The 24,426-nt window shown below is 44.0% G+C and overlaps 1 protein-coding gene across 1 annotated transcript in view; it reads left to right on the top strand.

Annotated features, from left to right (window-relative positions):
- Window positions 1–703: 703 nt before the first annotated feature.
- The window catches only part of LOC311223079 (transmembrane protein 132C), a gene marked incomplete at both ends in the record, with an annotated part of 432,169 nt that continues 408,446 nt past the window's right edge, over window positions 704–24,426 (top strand). The window contains one exon of the mRNA XM_084307811.1: window positions 704–749. Coding sequence (XP_084163937.1) covers window positions 704–749 — 46 coding nt within the window. The remainder of the gene's footprint in view (window positions 750–24,426) is intronic.

Genomic DNA, 24,426 nt, shown 5'->3' with positions numbered 1-24,426 from the left:
GCACCTTGGCTTGTCTGCGCGTCAAGTGAGACACTCCGCTGTGCGCTGCTGCACACACACTGGATGCTGGAGTTAGCAGGGGGACACAAAATATGCCTTTTGTGGATGTATATTGACCGTCCAATTTGACTTGAATGTGCTTACTTTTCCGAGACTTGTTTTCATTATGCTGGACAGGGGTAGCTTTGTCCAACACTGTCGGACTTTGCACACAGTGCAGACAACTTCAGGAGCCGGGGAACCAGCCGGCAAATAATGCGGAGATACAGAGATGAAAAACTGAGCAGAAGGAAGGGGATTCAAAACATTCCCAACTGATACAACTTTGACAAAACCACCTCTATAGTCAATCATGTATGGAAGCATACACAGACAGTTCACCTATAGGCTCAGCATTTTTCCAATGCAAAATATGCAGCCTTTGTGCTCCGCGCAAGTTCATCCACTTAAATTCATATTTTCAGACAAAAAGCACCAATCAAACAAGTGTAATTAATACGTCAATTACTTAAAAGACGTACTGCTATATGTGCACTAACGATTCTCAGCATTTTAACGTTTTGACTTGCTGGGTGAAACTGGCATGAGCTTTTCTTTACGTAAAAAATATCGTGTTTTCATTGCAGTGTCACTGACGAAGAAAGTGCGTTTAGGTAAAACCGGCTGGATTTTTTTATTTTTTTTTCAAAAGCCGAAAGGAAACATGTTGCATATACTTGCACCTCTGTCAATCCTGCTACTTTTAGGAGGTAAGCACATCCATTTATGATCATTGTGTTCAATACAGTCTCCAACTATGGTGTTTTGTTGTCACATAGTATCTAGAACTGTCTAGAACATGAGTAAATGCACATAATTGTAATCTATTAATGATGACCTCATTCAACTGTGACCTCTTAACAGATAATGATAGGAGTACACGCTACAGAGGATGGCTATTGCATATTGGACATTGATTGATTGATTGAAAAGTTTATTAACAGATTGTAGAATGGGTACAGTACAGTACAGCTCAATACATACAATTGTTAAGAGGATGCAGACCTGAGAAAGACTTTCGTCTTGTTTCCATCAGGGTCCCCCATTTTCAATTCATCATATGACACACACGACATACAGATAGACAGTACTGCTACATCTATACATTTATGACATACCAGATTTTCAAATACAGTACTGTTTGTGATACTAAAAAAATCCAGAAAAAGAGTGTCATTTGACATAGAAACTGTGCATTGGAGGAGGTTGGGTCATCTTGCGAGATGTGGTTTCTGGGGGTAACCCTTCTCTTCTCTTGCCTTTATTTCAGCAGAATATGATTCTAGTAACATTATTTTAACGACAATTATAAAATGGGACATCTTAGAATGTGGCTCAATATTAAATTATACGTAAAAGTATACAGTATAGAAGTATTTGGTATTGAATGTACTTAAGCATCTAAAGTAAAAAATATGCATTCTACTGTACATGATGTTTGTGTATTCCAGTGCTTGGGAGCGTTCAATACTCACCATTGACCTCTAACCGTTATGTTAAAGTTATTATGTGGTCCAGTTATGCTGTTCTGATTACATCATCTTGAAGTTGACATACATTTTTGCCACGTTTTCTATGCAAAATATTTGTCTCCAAAGTAACTAGTGCAGATAAATGTAATGAAGTAAAAAATATATATAAGATTTCCTTTGAAATGTAGTGGCGTAAACGCACAAAGTTCCCTAAAATGAACATACTAAAGTGCAAGCACCTCGAAATTGTGCTTAAGTACAGTATACTTGAGTAAAATTGTTTACTTTTCACCACTAAAGTTTGATTTTGTATAGCCTATAAATAAAATGCATGGACATGCCCCATTGAGTGGAATCAGTGCTGTGCACCATGCCAAGGACAGTGCTGCCCAGGGATACTGTTTTGGTCATGAATATTTTAATCTGAGTGAGGCTCTCCTGTAGTCTACAGTTTAAGCGATGGGCACATTTATGACTGATTCCTGACTTAAAGTTTGAGGCGGCTGTAAAATAGTCAGCAGTTGTCAGTGATCCCATCAACATCACAATTACATCTCAATATAACAGCAACACAAGTCTTATGAACAAAACCGCATCTGTGATTGGCTTTTTCTATCCTCACTTCTTGCTTAACCAGTCACCATGTAAATTACAGTGGAAGTTAGTCTGAAGTATGGCCAGATCACTGCATGGTTCAGACAGAAGGTTGTTAATCTTCCTCTTTGCTGGAACAGTGTTGATCCTATGGTTGTCTCCAGGAAGATTTTGCTTGGCCACCATCATCAATATTATTTTCACACGATCATGCCTGGCTTTAGCAGCTAGGAAGTACCGGTGCTTCTTGATGTCTTGTCCCTGAACAGAAGACGTTTCCTTAATGACTTAATCCAAAAATAGTGCTTTGAATCAGATCAGCTTTACAGCTGTAGATGGCCAATACATCTGGAAATAAAAACCTTTTCTAACCGCTTATTTGTCCAAGTCAAGACCTTGAGACGCCTGTTTCTTTTCAGATTAACTTCAGCTAATCAGCCACATTAGCAATGTAATGACCTCACTACAATCTCATTGATCAAACATTATCATAATACGCTTGTGGGATCCCCTTCTTAGTTGATTAGTTGTTTTGTACCTCTTTGGAATCATAATAATATTCACAGGTATGTGTAGGTCTTTAGTGATTTAACACTAGATGCAAAGAGGTCACTTTACACAACTACATTAATTTGCAGGCCAATTATGTGACAAAAGCTATTTCACTGCACCCAGACTAATCAATTGGTCGAGAAAATGCCATGACTATTGGCATTTCTTTAGTCGATGACACCCCTATTAGTTTCTCTGTGAAGCAAGGTGCGTAGAACACCATGAAGTTATGTTGTTTTCAATTATGTTGCAAAATGCTCTTCTGATCATTGTCACACATAAACACATGCTGCATGTAGCATACTTAAAAGCATTTTGACTGATGGTGATGATCCTCACTCGTGTTCCACAAATACCCTACACAAGTGGTCATCCTTGTGCAATGTGCATAAGGAATGCACTTATGGTTGTTATTGGCGATGTGTGTGTATAGGTTATTAGTCTCATCAAAGTGACAGTAAAATAATTTGGAGCTGTTCTGTGCCAGTTTAGAGTCCAAGCATCTGGAATGACAATGCCCCTATCGACAAGTCCAGATTGGTTAACCAGTAGTCGAGGAGAGCATGACAATGATGTTGGCTATATGCCACGACCTTCTCCATAACTAGATGGGATACCGGTTGAGCATCACTCACAATCATTATGTATGCAGTGAATAACATTGACCTTACACTCCAGGAAATGAGTGGACCAAAACCGTGCCAGAAAAATCAGCCCCCGGTATTATAAAGCCATCATTAGTAAAAGCAAGTATTTTTCTTTTGTTGTCCTTTAAAGCCATACCCTGTAGAGTGGGGGAGGGGGGATCAGGACAGAAATATGGTAGATTGAATTGCTACCACATTGTTAGACATTTAACCATACAATTTGGGGTAGAATTGTGAGAAATGAACTTCTAATAATTACAATTTTATTTGATTGTAAATCTAATGATCATGTAACTATCATGTATAATGGCCAGTTAAAGATATGCAGTTCTAGATCCCAAAGAAGAACATTCCAAATAAATAAAATACATTAAATACTTAACAAGTGAGGAAAAGGGTTAAAGGTTTCTCCAAACCACCACCAATACAAAAGTCAGTGCAATACAGTGAGGTGAATTATGGTGGGGCTATTTTTGGTCATGAATATTTTAATCTGAGTGAGGCTCTCCTGTAGTCTACAGTTTAAGCGATGGGCACATTTATGACTGATTCCTGACTTAAAGTTTGAGGCGGCTGTAAAATAGTCAGCAGTTGTCAGTGATCCCATCAACATCACAATTACATCTCAATATAACAGCAACACAAGTCTTATGAACAAAACCGCATCTGTGATTGGCTTTTTCTATCCTCACTTCTTGCTTAACCAGTCACCATGTAAATTACAGTGGAAGTTAGTCTGAAGTATGGCCAGATCACTGCATGGTTCAGACAGAAGGTTGTTAATCTTCCTCTTTGCTGGAACAGTGTTGATCCTATGGTTGTCTCCAGGAAGATTTTGCTTGGCCACCATCATCAATATTATTTTCACACGATCATGCCTGGCTTTAGCAGCTAGGAAGTACCGGTGCTTCTTGATGTCTTGTCCCTGAACAGAAGACGTTTCCTTAATGACTTAATCCAAAAATAGTGCTTTGAATCAGATCAGCTTTACAGCTGTAGATGGCCAATACATCTGGAAATAAAAACCTTTTCTAACCGCTTATTTGTCCAAGTCAAGACCTTGAGACGCCTGTTTCTTTTCAGATTAACTTCAGCTAATCAGCCACATTAGCAATGTAATGACCTCACTACAATCTCATTGATCATCCCATTATCATAATACGCTTGTGGGATCCCCTTCTTAGTTGATTAGTTGTTTTGTACCTCTTTGGAATCATAATAATATTCACAGGTATGTGTAGGTCTTTAGTGATTTAACACTAGATGCAAAGAGATTTGTTTGTCCCCTACTGTGGTAACCTATACCATTTCCACAGCACCATCATTACTAAATTGATCTCAAACACCACCCTCTTTTCTTGATCCTCCAATCACAACTGTTGCTTCCCTCAGACAAACTGGAAGCAACAATTGTGATTGGAGGATCAAGAAAATAGGGTGTGGCTTGAGATAGGTCAATTAAATACACACCGTCCTCTGTTCTGTTAGTAGAAACCACTAGGTTTATCCCATTGAGACGTCTGATTTGATTCCCATATTCCCTCTCCACCTCTCATCCTTCAGATCCAAAAGGGGATGAGGCGAGGAGAGCCCACAGTCTACCTCTCTAAATACTAAGCACACCATCCATACTGTCTTGTCCCTCTGCTCTGTGTATCTATCCTCAAGCACCCTGATCTCCATGTCAAGGAATCAGTGCTGTGCTCTGAAGGCAGTTATTTTATTAACCCCCACCACCACACAGATATTCTTAGGCTATTGTGGTGCTCCATGAGGTTGGGTTGCAGATCGTTTCTCAGTTAGGAGTTATAGTATCTGTCATTGTCTTCAGTATGACCTAGTGATGCACCGATGTGAAAATTGTGGCCGATACCGATAACCGATATTAATATTGCTGTTCTGGCCGATACCGATATTTACCGATGTCGATATCTCTGTATAGAAAACACTTTTTTTATGATAATCAAATAAAGAGCTATTTTCCAAAACGCATAATTTTTTTACTTTTGTAACTTATTTTCAGAAATGACTGATATTTTGAAACTATTTAAGGCCAAAACATTTTTTTTAATATCGGATATCGGCCCTATCTTGATATCGGACCGATACCGATGTGTAAAAAAACGGCCATATCGGCCGATATTATATCGGCGGCCGATATATCGTGCATCACTAGTATGACCTACTCCTGTGGTCCTGTGCCCAGTGCCCAGAGCCAGGCCCTCCTCTTTGCCCCAGACAGTTCCCTTAAGAGTCACATTTGACACACTTAAGCAGGCATGGGCCGTGCAATGACAAAGAGAGGTGGAATATAAACAGACGAATGAATGGATGGATGGATGTAAAGCTGCCCGGAAGGGGGGGGGGGGGGGGGGGGGGGGGCTAAAGCTAATGGATTAAAAGGCAGCACAATTGCCTTTGTTATTGTTGTGAGTGTCTACTGCAGCTCCATTTTGTACAGTTTGCAATCTCAGTAGCACAACCTTCAGTTGAGAGAGACACTTGAGGAAGGAATATCGACGGTCTAATCTTGTTCTTGTGAACTTCACGATTGCCTCATAGTTTGTCATATAAATAGGACGGCTTCCTTTTGTTATTTGGCAACTCTTTGTACTGTACTCTTTGGAGTTTGTCATAGCATTAAGACATTATAAAATAATTCTAATCATTCTAATTTGGGCACCACTTACCTTATCTTTACATATCTTATTGATAACTGGATGATTTTGTCCAGTATGGTTACTGGAGTTAAAAATAATCTTCCTGTGTTTCAGGAGTGCTTTGCACCATATCAACAGCTGTAGCATCGGCTGCCTTTGCCTTAGTGGTGATGTTTATTCAGTGAAACAGAGAACATGGAAAGCTCAAACAAATCCCTGATTTGCAGGTATTTTTATCAAGGCGATCTCTCACTGCCATGCTCACAGCATTCCGTGCTGCGCTTCTGAGATTTGTGACACGGAACGGAACACTGATAAAGCCGACGCTCATTCTCCCCTGCCCCCCCCCCCCTCCCTTTATTTCAAATCCAATTTGGTCTGGTAAAGTGCAGACGGAAGAGAGAGGAGAGGAAAGCACAGTAACAACATATCATAAGCAGAGTTTCATTCCCAACCCGTTCTTCAGTATGTCATTGCCAACTTGCCCGATCAAAAGCAATAATCACAAATATGTCAAGCTATAAGGTTGTATAGAGCCCAGAAGCGAGCATGAGGCAGACCTGAGTCCAGGCCCGATGACATGGTGTGTTTACCAATTATTTTTTCAAGCAGTTGTATTTGCATCTTAAATTTGAAATCCTCATCTCACTAAACCATTTAAACAACATTTAAACCATTTAAACAGAATTGGTCTGGAAAAACCTTCATTAAAGCCCCTTTTGGACCATTGCCTGGATGGGCCAATAGATGACTAATGGATATCAAAATGTTTGCCGGAAGGAATCTGTTGAATTATGCATTCAGTGGAGATTTTAAGAACTTGTTATATTAGGTGGAAGCTCATCCATATCCCCTGTACTGTAAGTCCTTGTAGTAATAGACTTTTTTTTTCTTGTCATCTACTGTATCAATCATCTATCATCTTCAAAATCTGATTACAAAACCAAACCTCACACACATTTTTCGGTAGTGACTCTGGGGACGTTCTGGATGAAAGAGATTGCGCAGGTTGTTGGATGTTGCATGGTTTCACTCAGAGACTGTCCCTGGAAATGTCCGGAAACCGAATTGCATGGTTTTTGGCATGCTTTACGCATGTGGGAGAGGCTGAAAAGGTGAGCTTATGCCTTGCCTCCACTCAGGGGCGTAGCTGTAGATTCTGGGCCCCATGAAAGAATGTATTTGTAGGCCCCCAGTGAAATTTTGTTTTTGGCCATTTATTTATTGATGAAAACGCATAATATGGTTTTTACCTATACATTCGGATCAGCAGTTCAGCACCTGCACTGTTGGTGGGTGAGCCTAGTAAAGGATGTCGCATTGCGTTCATCTTCAATGAATGGACCAATGCAATAGTCTACCAAAGCCCTCCCTCTCTCTATATATATCTTACTCACACACACACACACACACACACACACACACACACACACACACACACACACACACACACACACTTCAGAAACAAACATAGTATCAATGAGAGCATCAATAAATACACCTGAGTGATGTCTATTAAAAAAAATATATATATATATATTTTTTTTGGGCCCCCCCCCCCCCCCCCCCCCCCCCCCCCCCCCCCCCCCAGTGCTGGGCCCTTGGAATCATCCTAAGCTCCCCCCCCCCAGCTACGCCCCTGCCTCCACTAGCCAGGGTTTAGCTGTGCTGTGGCCTGTCTGGCACACAGTGAGCATCTCCATTGTCTTTAGAACCTGGCCAGACCTAGCTGGGACTGTGTTGACTATGTACAGCTGAATGCATTCGGGGCGACAGTGTCTCGGAGGTAGAGCAGTCGTCTGGTATTCCAGAGGTTCCCGGTTCTATATAAATGCAGCCATTTACCATTTACTACAGTGTAGCTTGTGTATCACAGTTGGTGGTGTGAGTTTTGAAAGGTTGCCTTGCAACCGGAGAGTTTACAAGAAACACAATTGGAGACACAAACCCAACCATAACATACCATGCTAGAACGTGGCTAGCCCCAGTCAGCCAATCCAGCCAATCCTGGGCCCTCACTTATCAATGGTGCATACGCACAGATCAGCGTTTCCGTTAGCCGGTAATTACCGGTATTTGACCGGCAAAATCTGTTGAAGTCCGACATATTTAATCTCTCCGGTCTTAATGTCCGGTGAAAATAATTCCCTGAGTCTAAGCACAATTTGATTATTTGAATTGTATTAAAATAGGCTAAAATTAAATAGCCTATGCGATGAACGAAACGATCATTACATTTGTTTCCTCATTGCTTCTAATAATGACAACGACGTTGTCAGCGAGAGCTTAGTGCTGGGTGTGCGAACTTTTGTGAAGCTGCAGAGCCGGAGCAGCAGCAGCACAATGCAGTATTCCAGCAGTACTCCAATTCAGCCATTTTCAGCCAATGTTGGGTGGGGGGCGCTGCTGTGCGGTTCCCAGAAAAGAGCCAATAACAGCTGAATCAGCTGCTCTGCAGCGCCATACTCTTTGCAAATAAGTCGTTGCGAGGTGGAGAGAGTCGTCACGCAAACCACGATAATGTTGCCGTCTCTCTGCTTTCTCAGTTCTTCGCTTGATATAATTAATACAAATGTCCAATATAACGGAATTCGTTAGCTCATAAAAATGTGATTATAACAGACTGCTGTTTAGTGTCGGACCAACTGCCCACATACGCGGTCTATTTTATTTCAAGTCAGCAGCAGCACGGAGTATCGAGGGACTTATTTTATTTGGAATATATTAATGACTGTATACGCAAAAGTAGCCTAGTTTTAAGTAATAATATTATAAATCTACATGCCTTGAGGATGACATTCTTTATATAGCCTGCCTATCAATTGTTTTAAAGCTCAATAAACTATGACCGGAATTCATCTCATTTGTCCGGTAGATTGAAATCTTGCAGGTCACGGAGACCGGCAACAATTTTTTCTAACGGAAACCCTGGCACAGATATGTGCGTAACCCGTGCGTACGATCATTTCTAAGCAAAGTGTGGGACTTATCAATTTGAACGTGTGCTTGACTTTGTGCGTATATTTAAGCACAGCTCCGACCGTGCGTACCTGGCGCCCGGTGGTCGAATATTATTATTGCAACGCGGAAATAAGCTTCCGTGCATTAGTTTCAACACTGGCGTGTTCTGTGTATGACCCGTAATTCATTATAGTTCATTGTAAAATAGCGACAGTAGTGTAATTATTGTCAAACCCTATAAATATAGCATTTGGAATAGGTCTTTCTTTCCGAATGAATGCAGCATGGTTTATATAATAGGGTTATCGGAATATACGGGGTGCACTGACGCTTGCGGGGAACTGTTTTCAGAGATAGCAGATAGGAATGAATGGCGGGGCAGTCTAATTTCCGAGAGAACATAATATTAACTAGAGTCCACTATACCCGAGACACCTCCTTCATTTGTACCGCAATTTGAGACCGAAATTGGAGCGTGGAACAAAACGCACAAATGCCATCCCCATGCACATTCAAGTCAGTCTCCACCCTCGGGTCTTTCGCCACCGGCACGGTCCATCGTGATATTGGAGATGGATCGAGCAATAGACTGTTACTGTTGTACCACCCATTGCCTGATACATGTCGTTGCTGCATGCCGGGAGGAAGGCGATGCTGCATGTTTTCAATTAATTAAATAAAACTGATACTTTTTGCAAGGGTTTACTGAATGTCATACAAATAATCAACCAACTACATACTGTAACTTTTCAGTGCACGTTTTTATTTACATTGTGACAACAGCCTTGTGAGCTCCCGCACACAGACATGATGGAATTCAAGTTCAAGTTTGTATTGATCACATATAGGCAGGCTACACATGGCGTAGGCTATGGCAGTGAGATTAATTGTTCTTGCTCTCGTATTATTGTTTATATAGGCTACCTAATACCGACATCAAAATAGATTGTATGCCTCTACAAATCATATGCAGGTAGAAAATTGACGGAGAACTTTAATCCCTGGGTATTAATCGAACTAAACGAAGAAAAGGCATATTCCAGCATGGTTATTAATGACACCAATGGCAAACAGTGGTTAACGGTCTTTATTAGTGTTTGCGCTGCCCAGGCAGCAATGGTCTTTAGGAAGTTAATAGATATCATATCCGACATCACCATACATGTACATAGAGGTGCACCGTTGTATCGGTCGGGTATCGGTATCGGCCGATAAGTGCCTTGTTGACTGCAATCGGCCTATCGGCCGATAAGCTCGAATGTGCCGATGGCAGTAGCCGATAAATATCCATCAATTTGTGTCGCTTCAAAAGGCAAAAAAAAGTTCAGTCGCGTCCTGCACAACGCCGCCCCCAGTCCCCCACACACACACAAGCTACTGCATCAAAGTTACTACTAAATATTCAACATTCTCTTTTGAGACTCCGCTTCAGACTCTTATCATTTGGCACTAAAAGCGAAACATTGTCACCGATATGGCTGTCCGCAACATGTCATTAATTGTGTACGCGAGGTGGTCGCTCAGTGATGACGCTAACGTGAGCTAGGTTAGCTAGCATGAGCTACCGGGAGATGGAAAGACTAACGTTACTGGTGAAAATGTGATTTACGTTGGAATACTCCTTTGCCAACTTGCTGTACTTTGCTTGCAGGTCTGCAGCCATTATTGCTGGATTATGAATAGCCCCAACTTTAGCCAAGGTAACGTTATGGCTAAACCTTTAACGTTAGTTAACGCTAGCTTTCGGTTAGCTGTTCAATGCTAAAAACACAACCAAGCGAACCCATCAGAGCTCCCCGTCAACACCCCTCTCTCGGGAAGATGGCATTTAAGAAAGTATCTGCTGTTAAAATGACAAACATTAGTTTTGTGGCATTAACGTTATATAGTTAGTGTTACACGTTCAATAACATCAGCATAGTATTTACCCGAACATAGCAAGTAGCCAGCATTACTCGTTCATACTAGCTCAGTTCCTTCCGTTGCTCATAGAGCCCTGAGTTGTACCCAATCCATTCTGCAATCTGTTAATAAAGTTTTCAATCAGACAAATGTATAGAAAGGCTTTGTTTTATTATAACATTCGTTGCAGTAAAATCATTATGCCTCGTTTGGTCATCCTGTGGAGCGCTGGTCGGCGGGGCCGGGGAGCTAACGTATTAGCTACGGTAAGCTTGTTGTGGTTCTCGCAAGCAGATCAATGGCGGCATGCCCGGAAGTAGAAAATGAATAAACGCTTGCCGATTGGTGGTAAGAACAGCAGGAGGTGGGTGCTAGCGGTGTGACGTAATTGGCCGAATCGACTGTCAATCAAAATTTTTCTATTGCATTGGTTGAGAGCTCTGGTTGAGACAATAGTATCCAGCTGCAGGCCGGCAGACCGTACTGGGAGAGGGATAGTGCTACATGGCATGGTGGAATTAATACCATAAACATATTTCTTGATGTTTCCTTTTTTTAAGTAAGTAAAGAGGCCTACAAATACAAACATACACATACAAATATACAGTAGTTTCATAAAAAAAAAGAAGAAAAATACAAATATATATATATATATATATTACTAAAAAATAAAAATTACAAATGTTTTTTTTTGCCACAAATATCGGTATCGGTATCGGTCGATTGTGTTAGTTGAACAATTGGTATCGGTGGCAAATTTTCATATCGGTGCATCCCTACGTGTACATGTCTGTCTGTCAGCCTGTCACGTATTTCTCCCATAACACGCTTCGCTCGTGTCAATCTGTCAATCAGAATGGAGTGATTGACAGTGTCGAAGGCTTTTTGTAGGTCCAGCCGCAGTATTTGCCCGCGTCCACCTCTTGTTTGATGTGGTCGTTCAAATAGAGAAGGCATGTGTCAGTGGAGTGGGATGTTCTGAAGCCAGATTGGAATTCGTAGATTAGATTTTTTTCCGCTAGGTACTTTTCAACCTGTTCGTAGTTTTTTTGTTGTATTGTATTTGTGCTGTATAATGACAATAAATTAGAATATAATCTAATCTCAGTATTTGATGGATTAGATCTGCATGGAGGCCTGAAGCAAGGGCTGACTCATGTAATAATTGATGAATATGCTAAGCAGTGTTTGTTGCTCTCATCAGCCTATCATCGTGTCAGAACAGGGGAGCCTATCTTCGTGAATCTGTCCTGGGGTGGGGGGTCACCAGTAGAGTTGAACAACACAGCATGCTCCACCATCACCGCATAGGTTTGACTGGGCTTGGTGCAGGACAAGTAACACCCAGGACACCACAGTCATGACTCATGACAGACTTACAGAGTCCAGTAACACGTTAACATGTTTGTCATTTAGAAATTTTAGATGATACGTATAAAGACATGTGTTCAGCCTCTGGTGAGACGGGTCAGTGATCCCTGATGTCTCTGATGTTCTCTGAGCACAACTGTTGGAGAAACGAGGTTGGTGAGCAATGTGTTACAATATTCACCATCAGACACGTCTGACTGGATGTTAAATGATGCCCAATGTCATTTCCAAGGGAAAGCTACACTTAATTACTGTAACGTTTGGGGTTTTGCTCTCCTCTGGGAGCAAAAGCCCTAGTGTTACCTGATGGTAATTCCTGTCTATCTGGCCTGATTGCACTCATTGGTATCTGGTGTGTATAGTTAAGTTGGCTTTATATGTTCTTCCTGGTTACAATTCAGACCGTCAGTTGTTCACTGAACCTACCCGCGAGTACACCGTTGTGAAGAAATGCTTATCGCTCCTGTCATGGAGGATAAGTTAGTTTGTCCGTGATAGTATTACCTTGCCCTGCATTATCATTTGTATAACCCTTTCATGTGCTTATGTAGCACCGTCGCCCAACGTGTTTTGTTTTTGTGCTATGTTTTGGAGACAGTGTTTTCTCCCCCTTGCTTTCCCCATTTTGCCATCTAGTTCAGTTTATGTATTTATGCGATAACGTGTTTTGGAGACAGTGTTTTCTCCCCTTTACTTTCCCTGTTTTGGAGACAAGAGTATTCTCCCATTTTTGTTTGTGCGTCGTTGTGTCGGTGTGTATGCCTTTTGATATCTCAAAACAATAAATATGCAATCTTTTGTTTGAGAATCAACACCTGCCTCTCGTCTATCCATTATCAGGGCTCTACGCTAACCTTTTTCACTAGGGGCACAGGTGCTCCTAAATGAAAAAATTTAGGAGCACACAAAGAAATTTAGGAGCACCCAAAAATATTTAGGAGCACAGTGAAAATATTTCAAGTAACAAGAGTTTTTTTTTTTTTCAAAAATAAATGTATATTTGTACTGTGCGTGCATGTGCAAATGGGAACGGGACACACATCTGTGCAATAGCACATACCACCAAAGTCACTGGCCCACTGTGTGTGTATCATCTGCGTGTGCAAACGGGAATGGGACACAGACATTTGAACTATTAATTAAGTGATTAATGCCTACTGTGGCAAAGTTGTAGCCAACAACTAGGCCTAATAAGAAAGGCAGTGACATTGAACAAAAAGGAGACACTGGCTTTACAACCAGGGCCATCAGTAGAGGGGGGAGCTAGTGTTGCTCTTCTAGAAAAATAATCCTTTCAGGGTTGCCTATTGAAATACTGTACACCTCCAGTACAGAAACATTGTTTATGAGTTTGCGTGTCAGGTAGACCATTGATTGACAGTCGATTCTGCCAATTACGACGTCACACCGCTTACACTCTGGCTGTCCGGCGCTGCAGCTAGGCCCTATTGCCACACCGCTTGCACTCTGGCTGTCCGGCGCTGCAGCTGGACCCTATTGCCCACTTCTGCGGTTGATAACGCTAGCCAAGTTAGCTGTACACACATACACAGTGGGCCAGTTGTAGGGGTGTAACAATGCATCGCAATGCATCGATCCTACTTTGCAATATTTACAAAACATGACATTGTTTTCGAACTCTAGCCATGGGAAAATGTTTAGCCAATTCACGTTAAATTTGTATGTCTTCCCTCCGGCTCCAGTGGGTGTAGCTTCGCTAGCTACAGTGGCTACATTGGGTGCTACAGTGGGTGTAGCCTCGCTAGCTTGGCCAACTTCGCTAGCATGCTGGCTAGTGTCAGTATCTTGGTTAACATTAACTATCACCTCTGTAACATGAGCTGCCTCGCCTGACTTCTCATTCTCCGGTATCTTTCGCGCAAAATAAAAATGAATGGGCTTCGTCATGGCTGTATTGTCTGACTCAGACAGTGACGCTGATCAGTTTCCAGTCGCGTGACCACAGGAAACTCTACTGTGATTGGAACGTTTATGCGGCTGTGAACTGTGGGACTTGTAGTTTTGTAACGTTTCTCGCAGCGGAGAAAAAAAAGAACGAATGAGGCTGTAATCTGCACTGAGTCGCACGCCGTGCGAGTAATTGATTTTTCAGGTTCGCACACACATATTTTTAGGGGCATATGCGAGCAATATGGTCGCACTGTAGAGCCCTGATTCTGCACTGTACCTGGATCCAACTAACACACCTATCCTACTGTAACAATTCACAGAATTCAACTTCAATGTAATTCACCCCCCACATACTCACATACTGGACAATTGTGTGATTAATCTGCCTTAACAGTAAATAGTCAAACAGCTGTTATAAAGGAAAAGTGCTCAAATTCGAATCATTCCATTACCACGTTTCTGTTCTCAAGTGGAAGGCAAAACTTGTTTTAATATTGTGTGAATATTTTCTTCCAATATAGAGGGGAAAATAATTGACTGTTGGTCTTATATGAAACATATTGAATTATACGGAATTCAAAAACTACGGACTATGAAGCTATTGGAGTATTATGTTTTCATTACCGCAGTACATAGAGATGTTATTCGGGTGGGAACCTTTGCTGGGAAAAAGAAATTGCGAAGCCAGCATTGCACTATATTAGATACTAATGTAATATGTCGTGCATGGAGGCTTTTAAGTTAACCAGTACATTTAACTGAATATGAATACACTCAGGCACTTCATTAGACTGAAACCATTCAGTGTACTATGTTTAAATTATCACAAGCATAGGCATGTAAATATGAGTAAAAAAACAAACAAAAAACAAAACAAGACAAACAAAACATTAACATGTATTTATTTTTTATTAAAAGTGCACTAAGCCATTTCGGAGGAGCCTGCAAAATATATTTACTGTAATTCTTAAGAATTATTCTGTCTGGCGGTCAGGTGGCGTAGCAGAGATTGCGTTCGTCACCAACACCGGAGACGCTGGATTCGCCTGTTCGAATCCAGCTCACAGCTCCGGCGTTGTCACCAGCTTGGCTGGCCGTTCACACTAATACAATTGGCTGTATTAGAGGGTGGGAAAGCTGGCGGGGTGGGTCCGGGTCGTTGTAAACAGCGACTACTACAGTTCGGTCGGGGCGCCTGCTCAGCGCGGATAGGATCTAAGGGGGGTAGTGTGATCCTTCCACACGTTACACCCTCTCAGTGAGAGTCCGCGCTGCCAGGTGAAAAGAAGCGGTTGATTGGCTAGACGTGTGTCGGAGGAAGCACGTGATAGCCTCCACTCTCCCAGACCGACTGTGGGGGGTAAGTGCGCAGCGACCAGGAAGGGGATTGGGAATTGGCATAACGACTAAACATTGGGATGGGAGAAAATCGGAGGAAAAAAAGGAGGGGGAAAAAGACCAATAAAAAAAATAAAAATAAAAATAATTCTGTCTTATGTTATCAATAATGATCATTTGTATTAATTTTATTCAGACATTATTCACTTCTCTGATTCACAAAACTACATAGTGCACCTTTAACCTTTATTTAACAAGAGTACTGTTGTCATATAGAGGCGAGGATCTCTTTGTAAGCAAGCCATGGCTTAGTTACACATTGAACAAAGCAGAACAACAAACACATCAAACATGTAAAAGGGTCAAATCAGCACAAAATGCATGAAAGTTTCTTTATGCTGTTGCTATTTTCTTGAAGTTTTGATATGTACATGTTTTTAATTTATTTTGGTTGTGCTTTATTGTTTTACCTTCTCACATGTTCTTAGTGAAGACACATCTATCAAGTCATTCCTGTTTGTTATACGCCCTTTATGTGAATAATTACACACAGGTGGCTGGACAAAAGGATTGTCAGTTCATTTCATTGAGCCTCTGGCGTGCTCTGCAGATCTGTCGGCATCTATCAGAGGCATCAAAGCTTACTGCATTAGAGGCAATGATCTGACAGGTACATATTGTCAAGGCCCATTGACTTCTTTGTGGTGTGGTTGATTGATTGTCAAGAGTATGTTAAAACGGGGGGGGGGGGGGGGGGGGGGGGGCACTGTGATTCAGAGTGGTGCACTCGTGCGGTAGAATGCACGCTTAGACTATTAAGTAGTGCCGCTGATTTCCTACGTTTCCTGATGCCTTGAGGCAGTTTGGTCTGTTAGTGAATCTTCACTACTGTCTTCCGTAGCATTAGACAGGAACAAGACAGGAGAGTTTGTCCTGCCTATTAATGTGTAATGTCACATCATCAGAGTCACATCATCTGACATCAGAGTCAGACTCTCATTTATATTGTCAGTGGAACAGCAGTATGTCAATATGACATCACAGACCAGAGTTTCCGCTGGTCGGTTTCTAGCTTCGGGAGAGATGTCGTTATCATTAGTATGGGCTGGGCTGCCCCATGTTTTAACAAGGACACAAAGTGTCATAGATGTGCAGCATTCAGCATGACATTAAAATCCACCCTAAAATAAACAGTTCCATTGTTCACTGTCTAGGGCTGGGCAATTAGTCGAGTTTCAATTAAAATTGCGATTTTCTCTTCCCACGATCATGAAAACAAGATAATTGAGATGAAACGATTATTGTGCTGCATGTCGTGTTGTTCTCATTTAGTCTCTGTGTTGTAAATGCAACACACCCTTCCTTCACAGCAGTGAGTTTGCCCCGGAGGGAGCCACTGTGCGTTTCTCGTTATTTTGAAACATCTTTTGTAACTTGTAGAAGATGACAGAAAGGCAGCCTTTGGTCGAGAAGAAAGGTAAAACAAATTGAGTCGGGACTTCCGGTTTGCGACGTTCTGGTGAACAGCCACATAAAAGAGCTCCCAGTCAATGAATATCAAAAAAGGAAGTAAAACAATTCAAAACGAAATAAAAAGTGAAGATTCGAGGACAAAAGAAAGAAGGAAGAATGAACACGAGGACAAATGAAAGAAAAGCAACCCCAGATGAAGTAAAAAATACACAGATGGAAAAGACTCAACACGAGGCAATGATGCAACAGGTAGAACAAGCTAGCGGGGCGCTGAATATCAATGCAGAGAATTCAATTCAATTCAATTCAATTTCTTTAATGACCACCCAGCCAGGCTGGTGGAATTTGGTTTCAGTGCATAGCATAGCAGTTCCAACATAAAACATAGAACATATAACATCACTTACAGCGTACATAAAAGAAAACACAATTACATAGATACTGTTCAGAGTTGTCCATGTCCATGTCAGCAGAGGTAAGGGGGGTTGCGGGGGGTACTACATGGAGGGGGGGGGGGGGGGGGGGGGGGGGGGGTGCTACAGGGAGTTCAGTGTCCGTATGGCAGTGGGGAAGAAGCTGTTTTTGAACCGGGATGTTTTGGTGGTCAGGGATCTGTAGCGCCTCCCGGAGGGCAGCAGCTGGAAGATGTGGTGTGCTGGGTGAGTGGGGTCGGAGATGATTTTTCTGGCTCTCCTGATTGTGATTTGGCGGTGGAGTGATTCGAGAGAAGGGAGGGGGGTGCAGATTATTTTTGAGGATTTATTGATGATTCTTTGTAGTTTGTTTTTTGAGTGAGTGTCCAGATTGCTGTACCAAACAGTTATGGAGAAGGTGAGGATGCTTTGTATAATGGCCTGGTAGAAACGGAGCAAGAGATGTTTATTGACTCTGTATTTCTTAAGCTGGCGGAGGAAGAAGAGTCTTTGATTTGCTTTTTTGTGTATGTGGTCTGTGTTGGTTTTCCATTTGAGGTTATTGCTTATGTGAGTGCCGAGAAATTTGAAGGAGTCTGTGGTGATTATGGGTTTGCCGGAGATGGATATGGGGGTTTTGGGGTTTGGCTGGCGTCTGAAATCGATGATGAGTTCTTGGGTTTTTGATGAGTTGAGAAGGAGGTTATTGTCTGTGCACCAGGTGAGTGTGTGGTTGATTTGTGTACGGTATTCTGTTTCGTTATTGTCTGTGATGAGGCCTATAAGGGTTGTGTCGTCTGTAGGCCTGCCACGATAACACATTTTGCTGGGCGATTAATTGCCCCCGAAAATATCGCGATAAGCGATATTATTGCGACCGGTTAGAGAATTTTTTTTGAGAAATTTATTTCCCAAAACTTTTATTTTGAAGCCCACCGCTCCGTCTTTTCCGGTTTTAGACTTTTATTTTGAAGCCCACCGACCGGACCGGAAGTATTGTTGCGAGTATCCTAAGCAGAACATATGAGCCGACAACATGTCTCGTCCGGTTGTTTTTGAGCTAATAACAAATGTTGAGATTGTTGGTGAACAACTAACTTTAGGTTAGTTTTAACGTTAGCTACTAACGTTAGATGCAGCTACTACAGGCAATCAACGATGAGGAGGAAGCGTCAAAGCAGTATATAATAGAATAGCTGTCGTGCGTAGGCACTGCAGCACGACTCGAAACTACCGGAGTGTTATAATAAATTAATTCATGTTTAACTTGTCCCCGTGTCCAGTCCTTTGACCAGCCCCACCCGTTCATTGTAAACAATGATGCATGTAATTGTATTAACGTTATTCTGTGTTGTACTTGTAGCTATGCTATACGTTGTATTTGGTTTGTTAGCTAATGTTGTTAGCATGGAATGAGAATCAAAGCTCTATCTTTCATCTTTATTTAGCAGTCCAGTTTCTCCGGGCAGTAGCGAGTAACTACTTGGGTCTAAAAATAGCTAACGTTACACTACAAATAATGCTACTTGGTTAAAAGGAGCCACACTATTGAGAAATGTAGTTAAGCTGTGGCGTTGCCCCACGGGGCTCCCGTGCTGTACTCTAGTAACGTCAGCGACCCGCCTCCCAACACGGACAGTGACTGACAAGCGGCACTGGTTCCGCCTCATTAAAACAAACGCGCAAATAGCAATTAATCGCGCCCGTCAAAATCATTGCATTCATTTTAATTATCGCAGCAATTAATCGATTTATTGCTTATCGCGGCAGGCCTAGTCGTCTGCATATTTATAGCTACAGGCTAACATACAAACTAGCTTACAAGCTAACATAGAGGCTAACCAGGCCACCACGCAGATTGGATTAGGAGCAATGCGGAGCATACAATGTAACAACGGAGGTTGTTACGATTGGCACGTTTCGTTGGCATGGTGGAATGTGGAACCCAATTGCAGCAGATAACGGAGAGATAATTGACAGGAGGTGGAATGCGTGGTTGGCTCTTTCAAAATAACGTGCTCTTTATTTCTGTTAGACAGAGCATCATATAAAAAGGAAACACTTTGAAACTAGAAAAGAAAAGAGAGACCGTGGTCTCAAAACGATATAAACACAACTACACAGAGTACTCACGACGGTGACAGCAAACAAAGGACTGCTGGGCAGACAACACTTAAATACACAGACTAATTAGAGATAAGAGGGTGATTTAGTAAATGACACACAGCTAGGGTAATGACTAAACAGGAAACATAACAGTGGAAATATACAGAAACATGACAACACCAAACAGTAGATACATAGATACAGACACAAGGAGACAAAACTAAATTAGACAATGGGGCACAGTAAAGACAACAGATGAACACACAACAGATTGGTGATGACAGACAGGACATTAATAAATACAAGACAACAAAGATGAATGCACTGAACTAGTCCACCTGGTGGTTGAGAGACGTATTTCAGGCGTGGGAAATGTCCATGGATAAATGGGGGTTGTGAAGCAGGGCCGGGGGAAAAATTTCCATGGACAAATGGGGGTTGTGGAGCAGAACCGGGGAACCGTTACAGGAGGTGGCAATTAGGCTTGGGCGGTATACATTTTTTCATACCGTCATACCTTGCTGACATAATACCCCGGTATACGGTATATGACGTATGACTTTCATTTTCATCAGCGGGGGGGGGGGGCTAACAATATACTCGTTATCACCATACATAACGCTTATATTGAAACACGTTGACAGGGCCGTTCTTTCAACCTAAAAGTGCACTTTCTTCAACCTCAAACCTAAATTCCTTAGCAACCCGTGTTACCAAGTAAACAAATCACGGAACGATAGCCAGTTAGCCCGCACCAGCCAGGTACTACTATAACGTTAGCTCCCAGTCCCAGAACGATAGCCAGTTAGCCCGCACCAGCCAGGTACTACTATAACGTTAGCTCCCAGTCCCAGAACGATAGCCACGTAACCCTTTGCTGGCGCGTGCTGTGCACTACAATCAACTCCGTGTCAGTGTAATAGCAGTCTGTGACGTCACGGTATTGAGAATCATACCGGCGGGATCTCGAAATATCCTGGTATACCGTAATACCGTCATACCGCCCAAGCCTAGTGGCAATGAAGCGTCGGAGCTATGTAGAAATAAAGAATAATTAACACTATGATTTACAATACACACGTTATAGACAAACAATTTGCAATCTATTTAAAAAAAGGGACATGCTGATTAGGAAACATATTGGGGAATAATATACGATGGACTGGTATGAAGGAACTACAGGATTACACGTGACACACAATACAAATGAACATGTGCATAAGAAAGACAAATTCAGAACATTGACCGGGAGCTCTGAGGCCGTCCACAGAACGAATGTTGGACTTATATAGTGCGCACTTCGCCACTAGGGGGAGCCCTCTCACTAGGAGAGCCATTACTCCTCACCCTTCCAACGGGGAACAGAGGGATACACCAAATGTTGTCTTTTTTCTTTGAGTTATGTTAGAATTTGAGTTATGTTAGAATAGCAGTTGCTTTAAATGGGCACATGGACATTTGTGAAGGACAAGAATTCAAAATGGTTGGACATGAAGAGAGGCTTGGAGAATCTCCATTGGGGGTATCTCCGTCACTAAGGGGGGGGGGGGGGGGGGGGGGGGGGGGGCTTCTCCAATAGGAGAGCTGATTCCCCTCCAAACCGCCAACGGGGGCAAAAAGTGCTAACCATATCGCTTATTTTATTTTCATTTAATTTTTTAATATTGTGTTGGCAGTTTTATTTTTTAAGTGGGAGGTATATAGTGATATCGGTGACAGGGGAGGTACAGAGGTGGGCAGGCTGAGTTCAGTGGGGGGAAATGTCGGGGGGAGGGGCCATCGTTCCGGCGGTTTGACCCGGGAGAGGGGGGTCTTGCGTGTTGTGGGATCGGTATGGGTGGGGTGGGGTTTCCTGGGGCCGTCTGGTCACCGGGCCGGGGGGACACCGGGCTTGGGGTCGCGGGGGGTCGCGGGGCCATTGAGTCGTGGTGCTTTGGCCTTCTGCGGGGCTTGGGGTTCTCGGGGGTCGGGCGGGGGCGGGTGGGGGCTCAGTTAAATACAAACTGCCGAGGACCATGATGGCCTAATTTTACACGGCCATCATTGAGTCCATCCTCACCCACTCCATCATCTCCTGGTTCCCCGCTGCAGCGGCAAAATATCTCGCCAAGCTGCAGCGGGTGATTCGCTCCGCGGAGAGGGTGATCGGCTGTCCCCTGCCCTCCCTCAGGTCCCTGCCCGACTCCAGGGCGCTGAAGAGGGCGAGGAAGATCATGGCCGACCCCTCCCACCCCGGACACAGCCTCTTCACCCTGCTCCCCTCTGGGAGAAGGCTGAGGATCCCAAAGGCTGTGAAAGCTCGTCACAGACTGAGCTTCTTCCCCTCAGCCGCCAGGCTGATCAATGCCTCAGGTCCCCCCCCCCCCTCTGCCCCCAAGTGACACTGGCACAATGTCACTGCACTGCACTAGTCTTTACTGGAACTCTGCACTTTACACTCTATATATATATATATATTAGGGTGCATCAAAATACACATTTCCAGCGTATTGATTTGTATGGGTGCTAAACGTGTTACCATCCATGTAAAAACAATACATGCAAAATATTTTTGCAATACGAGGTGATTTAGATGTGCAACGGTACATCAGTACATGCTGTCCTCTCCCAACATGGCCTGCTGTTAGTGTCTGTGTGTGTCTGTGTGTGTGTCTGTGTCTGTGTGTGTGTGTGTGTGTGTGAGTTGCAACATTGTTTCATCTCGCACCTGGTCCTGCAATTTTTGGGGGGATGGGCGGGATGGGCCTATAAATAGCTTTACCTGTGTGGCTCTGCATCAGAGTTTACTCAATTCCCCCAACTCCACCATCACCCACCACATGATCCAGCTCTCCAACTATATCTCCAGCTATCCAGTTCTCACAAGATGGCGTCGCCGCCCTTAGGCTCCCGCCAGAGCAGCCGCAGCCTGGTCTTAGGTCTGGGCCCCAGCATAACCAATGCAGATGCCATCATCACTGGTGCCAAACTGCCAAGTGGTCGCCAGATCTTGCGGTGCATGCTGTACAACTGCGACACGCAACTGCATGCCAAGCGGCCAGGTTTGACCGGAGCCTTGTCACGGTTCCATGCGGCTAAGGACGTTTTGGAGCAGGTGCAGCCATTTTATGGAAAGGCCAATATTCCAATGGTGAGTGATCGTCGAGCATGCGTCAAGATAGTAGCGCTTGTCGATGCTAGCAACAAGCTGCGGCACATTCCAAAGGCCAGGCGCTCCAGTGAGGCTACAGCTCGACTGGTGGACGCAATGGAGCACAAGCTGGATGCCACATTCCCGCTGTGGTCTCCAAATGCAGAGGAGCTGATCTGTGATCCAGAGGACATTGCTTTCCTGGCCAGCATGAAGGGCGACAGAGTGGCCACATTTGGAGCATTGGATGCCAATCTGCAATCCAAGTTGAAGCGGCGACAGGAGCGTGACGCAGCGCAGCAGGCATGCTTTACCAAGGAGCAGCAGGAGATGACTGCGAGGTCCAGCATGGCGGTGGTGTTGGAAAGCGAAAGTGATGAAGACAGCAATGCAGATGAAACAGCTGCTCCACCGGCTGAGAACACACCCACCCGTGAGCGTAAGAAGACTGGCACCACAGCCTTCATTCCATCAGACATTCTCAGCCGGCCGAGTCTTGTGTCACTGGCTACACGGTTGAAGATCACACCAATGCAGCAGGCTGCCTTCACGCGCGGTCTGATCGAGGAATCCGGTGGCAATTCGGCAATGGTCTCCACATCCTACGCAACAGCAGACCGAGCGCGCCGCCACGTGTTGCAGGCCATCAGTGAGGACCAGCAAGAACAGTGGACACCACCTCCCATGTGCACCTTGCACTGGGACAGCAAGTTGACGCCAATGCTCAACAATGTGCGCCAGTTGGAGGAGCGTCTGACAGTGGTGATCGGAGACGCGGAGCGGCTCAAACTGCTTGGTGTGCCAGCATACATGAAGGGGACTGATGAGGCATGTGGAACGATCATTGCCCGGCTGACATGCAAGCTGCTGCAGGACTGGTGCTGCACCGATCAGGTTGTCAACATGGCATTTGACACCACCGCGTCAAACACTGGCCATCTCACGGCAGCCTGCATTGCCATCCAGCTCTCACTGGGTCGACCACTGCTCTGGTCCGGGTGCCGGCACCACATCGGCGAGGTGCTCCTCAGCCACATCTTCACTGACCTCAAGATGGAGACGTCACGCTCGCCAGAGGTTACATTGTTTACACGTCTGCGCGACAACTGGAACCTGTTGCCACACAAGGACAGCGGCCCATTGGCCCGCTACATTCCTGGCGATGCCGAAACACCGTTCCTGGGCAAGTTGCGTGCTGAACTAATTGTGTGCGCTGCAGGAGTGCTCGACTACAAGCGAGGCGACTATCGCGAGTTCGTGCAGCTATGTCTTGTGTATCTGAGTGCAGACAGTGCAGAGCACACTCCAGTTAACTTCCAACGACCGGGAGCACTGCACAAGGCGCGGTGGATGGCTAAGCTGCTCTACACTCTCAAGCTGGCCTTGATGGAGCAGCACATTGCCTTGCTTCCTCAGGGGACCATCACTACGCAGCAGCAGGTGCTGAAGATTCGGGCGTTTGCCAACTTCATCACGCACATCTACGCAACGTGGTGGTTGACCTGCGACACGGCCGTAGATGCGGCATAGAATGACCTTACACTCTACCACAACCTGTACGCATACAAGTCTGTTGACGAGGGCATCGCAGCATCAGCGATTAAGGCGCTGAAGCGGCACCTATGGTACCTGTCAGGCGAGATGCTGCCCCTGGCACTCTTCAGCACCAAGGTGCCAGTTGGCGAGCGGCGCGCACTTGCAGATGCTATATTGGAGCACAAGCCGGCTGATATATCCATGCAAGCCCCACAGCTCCGCTTTGGCACTGGCTTCGGCAAGCCAAAGTTTCCAACCCTTTCGCCGACCACCAGCTTGGCTGACCTCGCCAACCCAGACTGCTGGTTCGGCATGCACCTG

Source organism: Notolepis coatsorum (assembly GCF_963971535.1).
Source record: "Notolepis coatsorum genome assembly, chromosome: 1".
Taxonomy (NCBI): domain Eukaryota; kingdom Metazoa; phylum Chordata; class Actinopteri; order Aulopiformes; family Paralepididae; genus Notolepis; species Notolepis coatsorum.
Note: the sequence above shows the minus strand (reverse complement) of the source record. Positions and strands in the feature narration are given on the sequence as shown.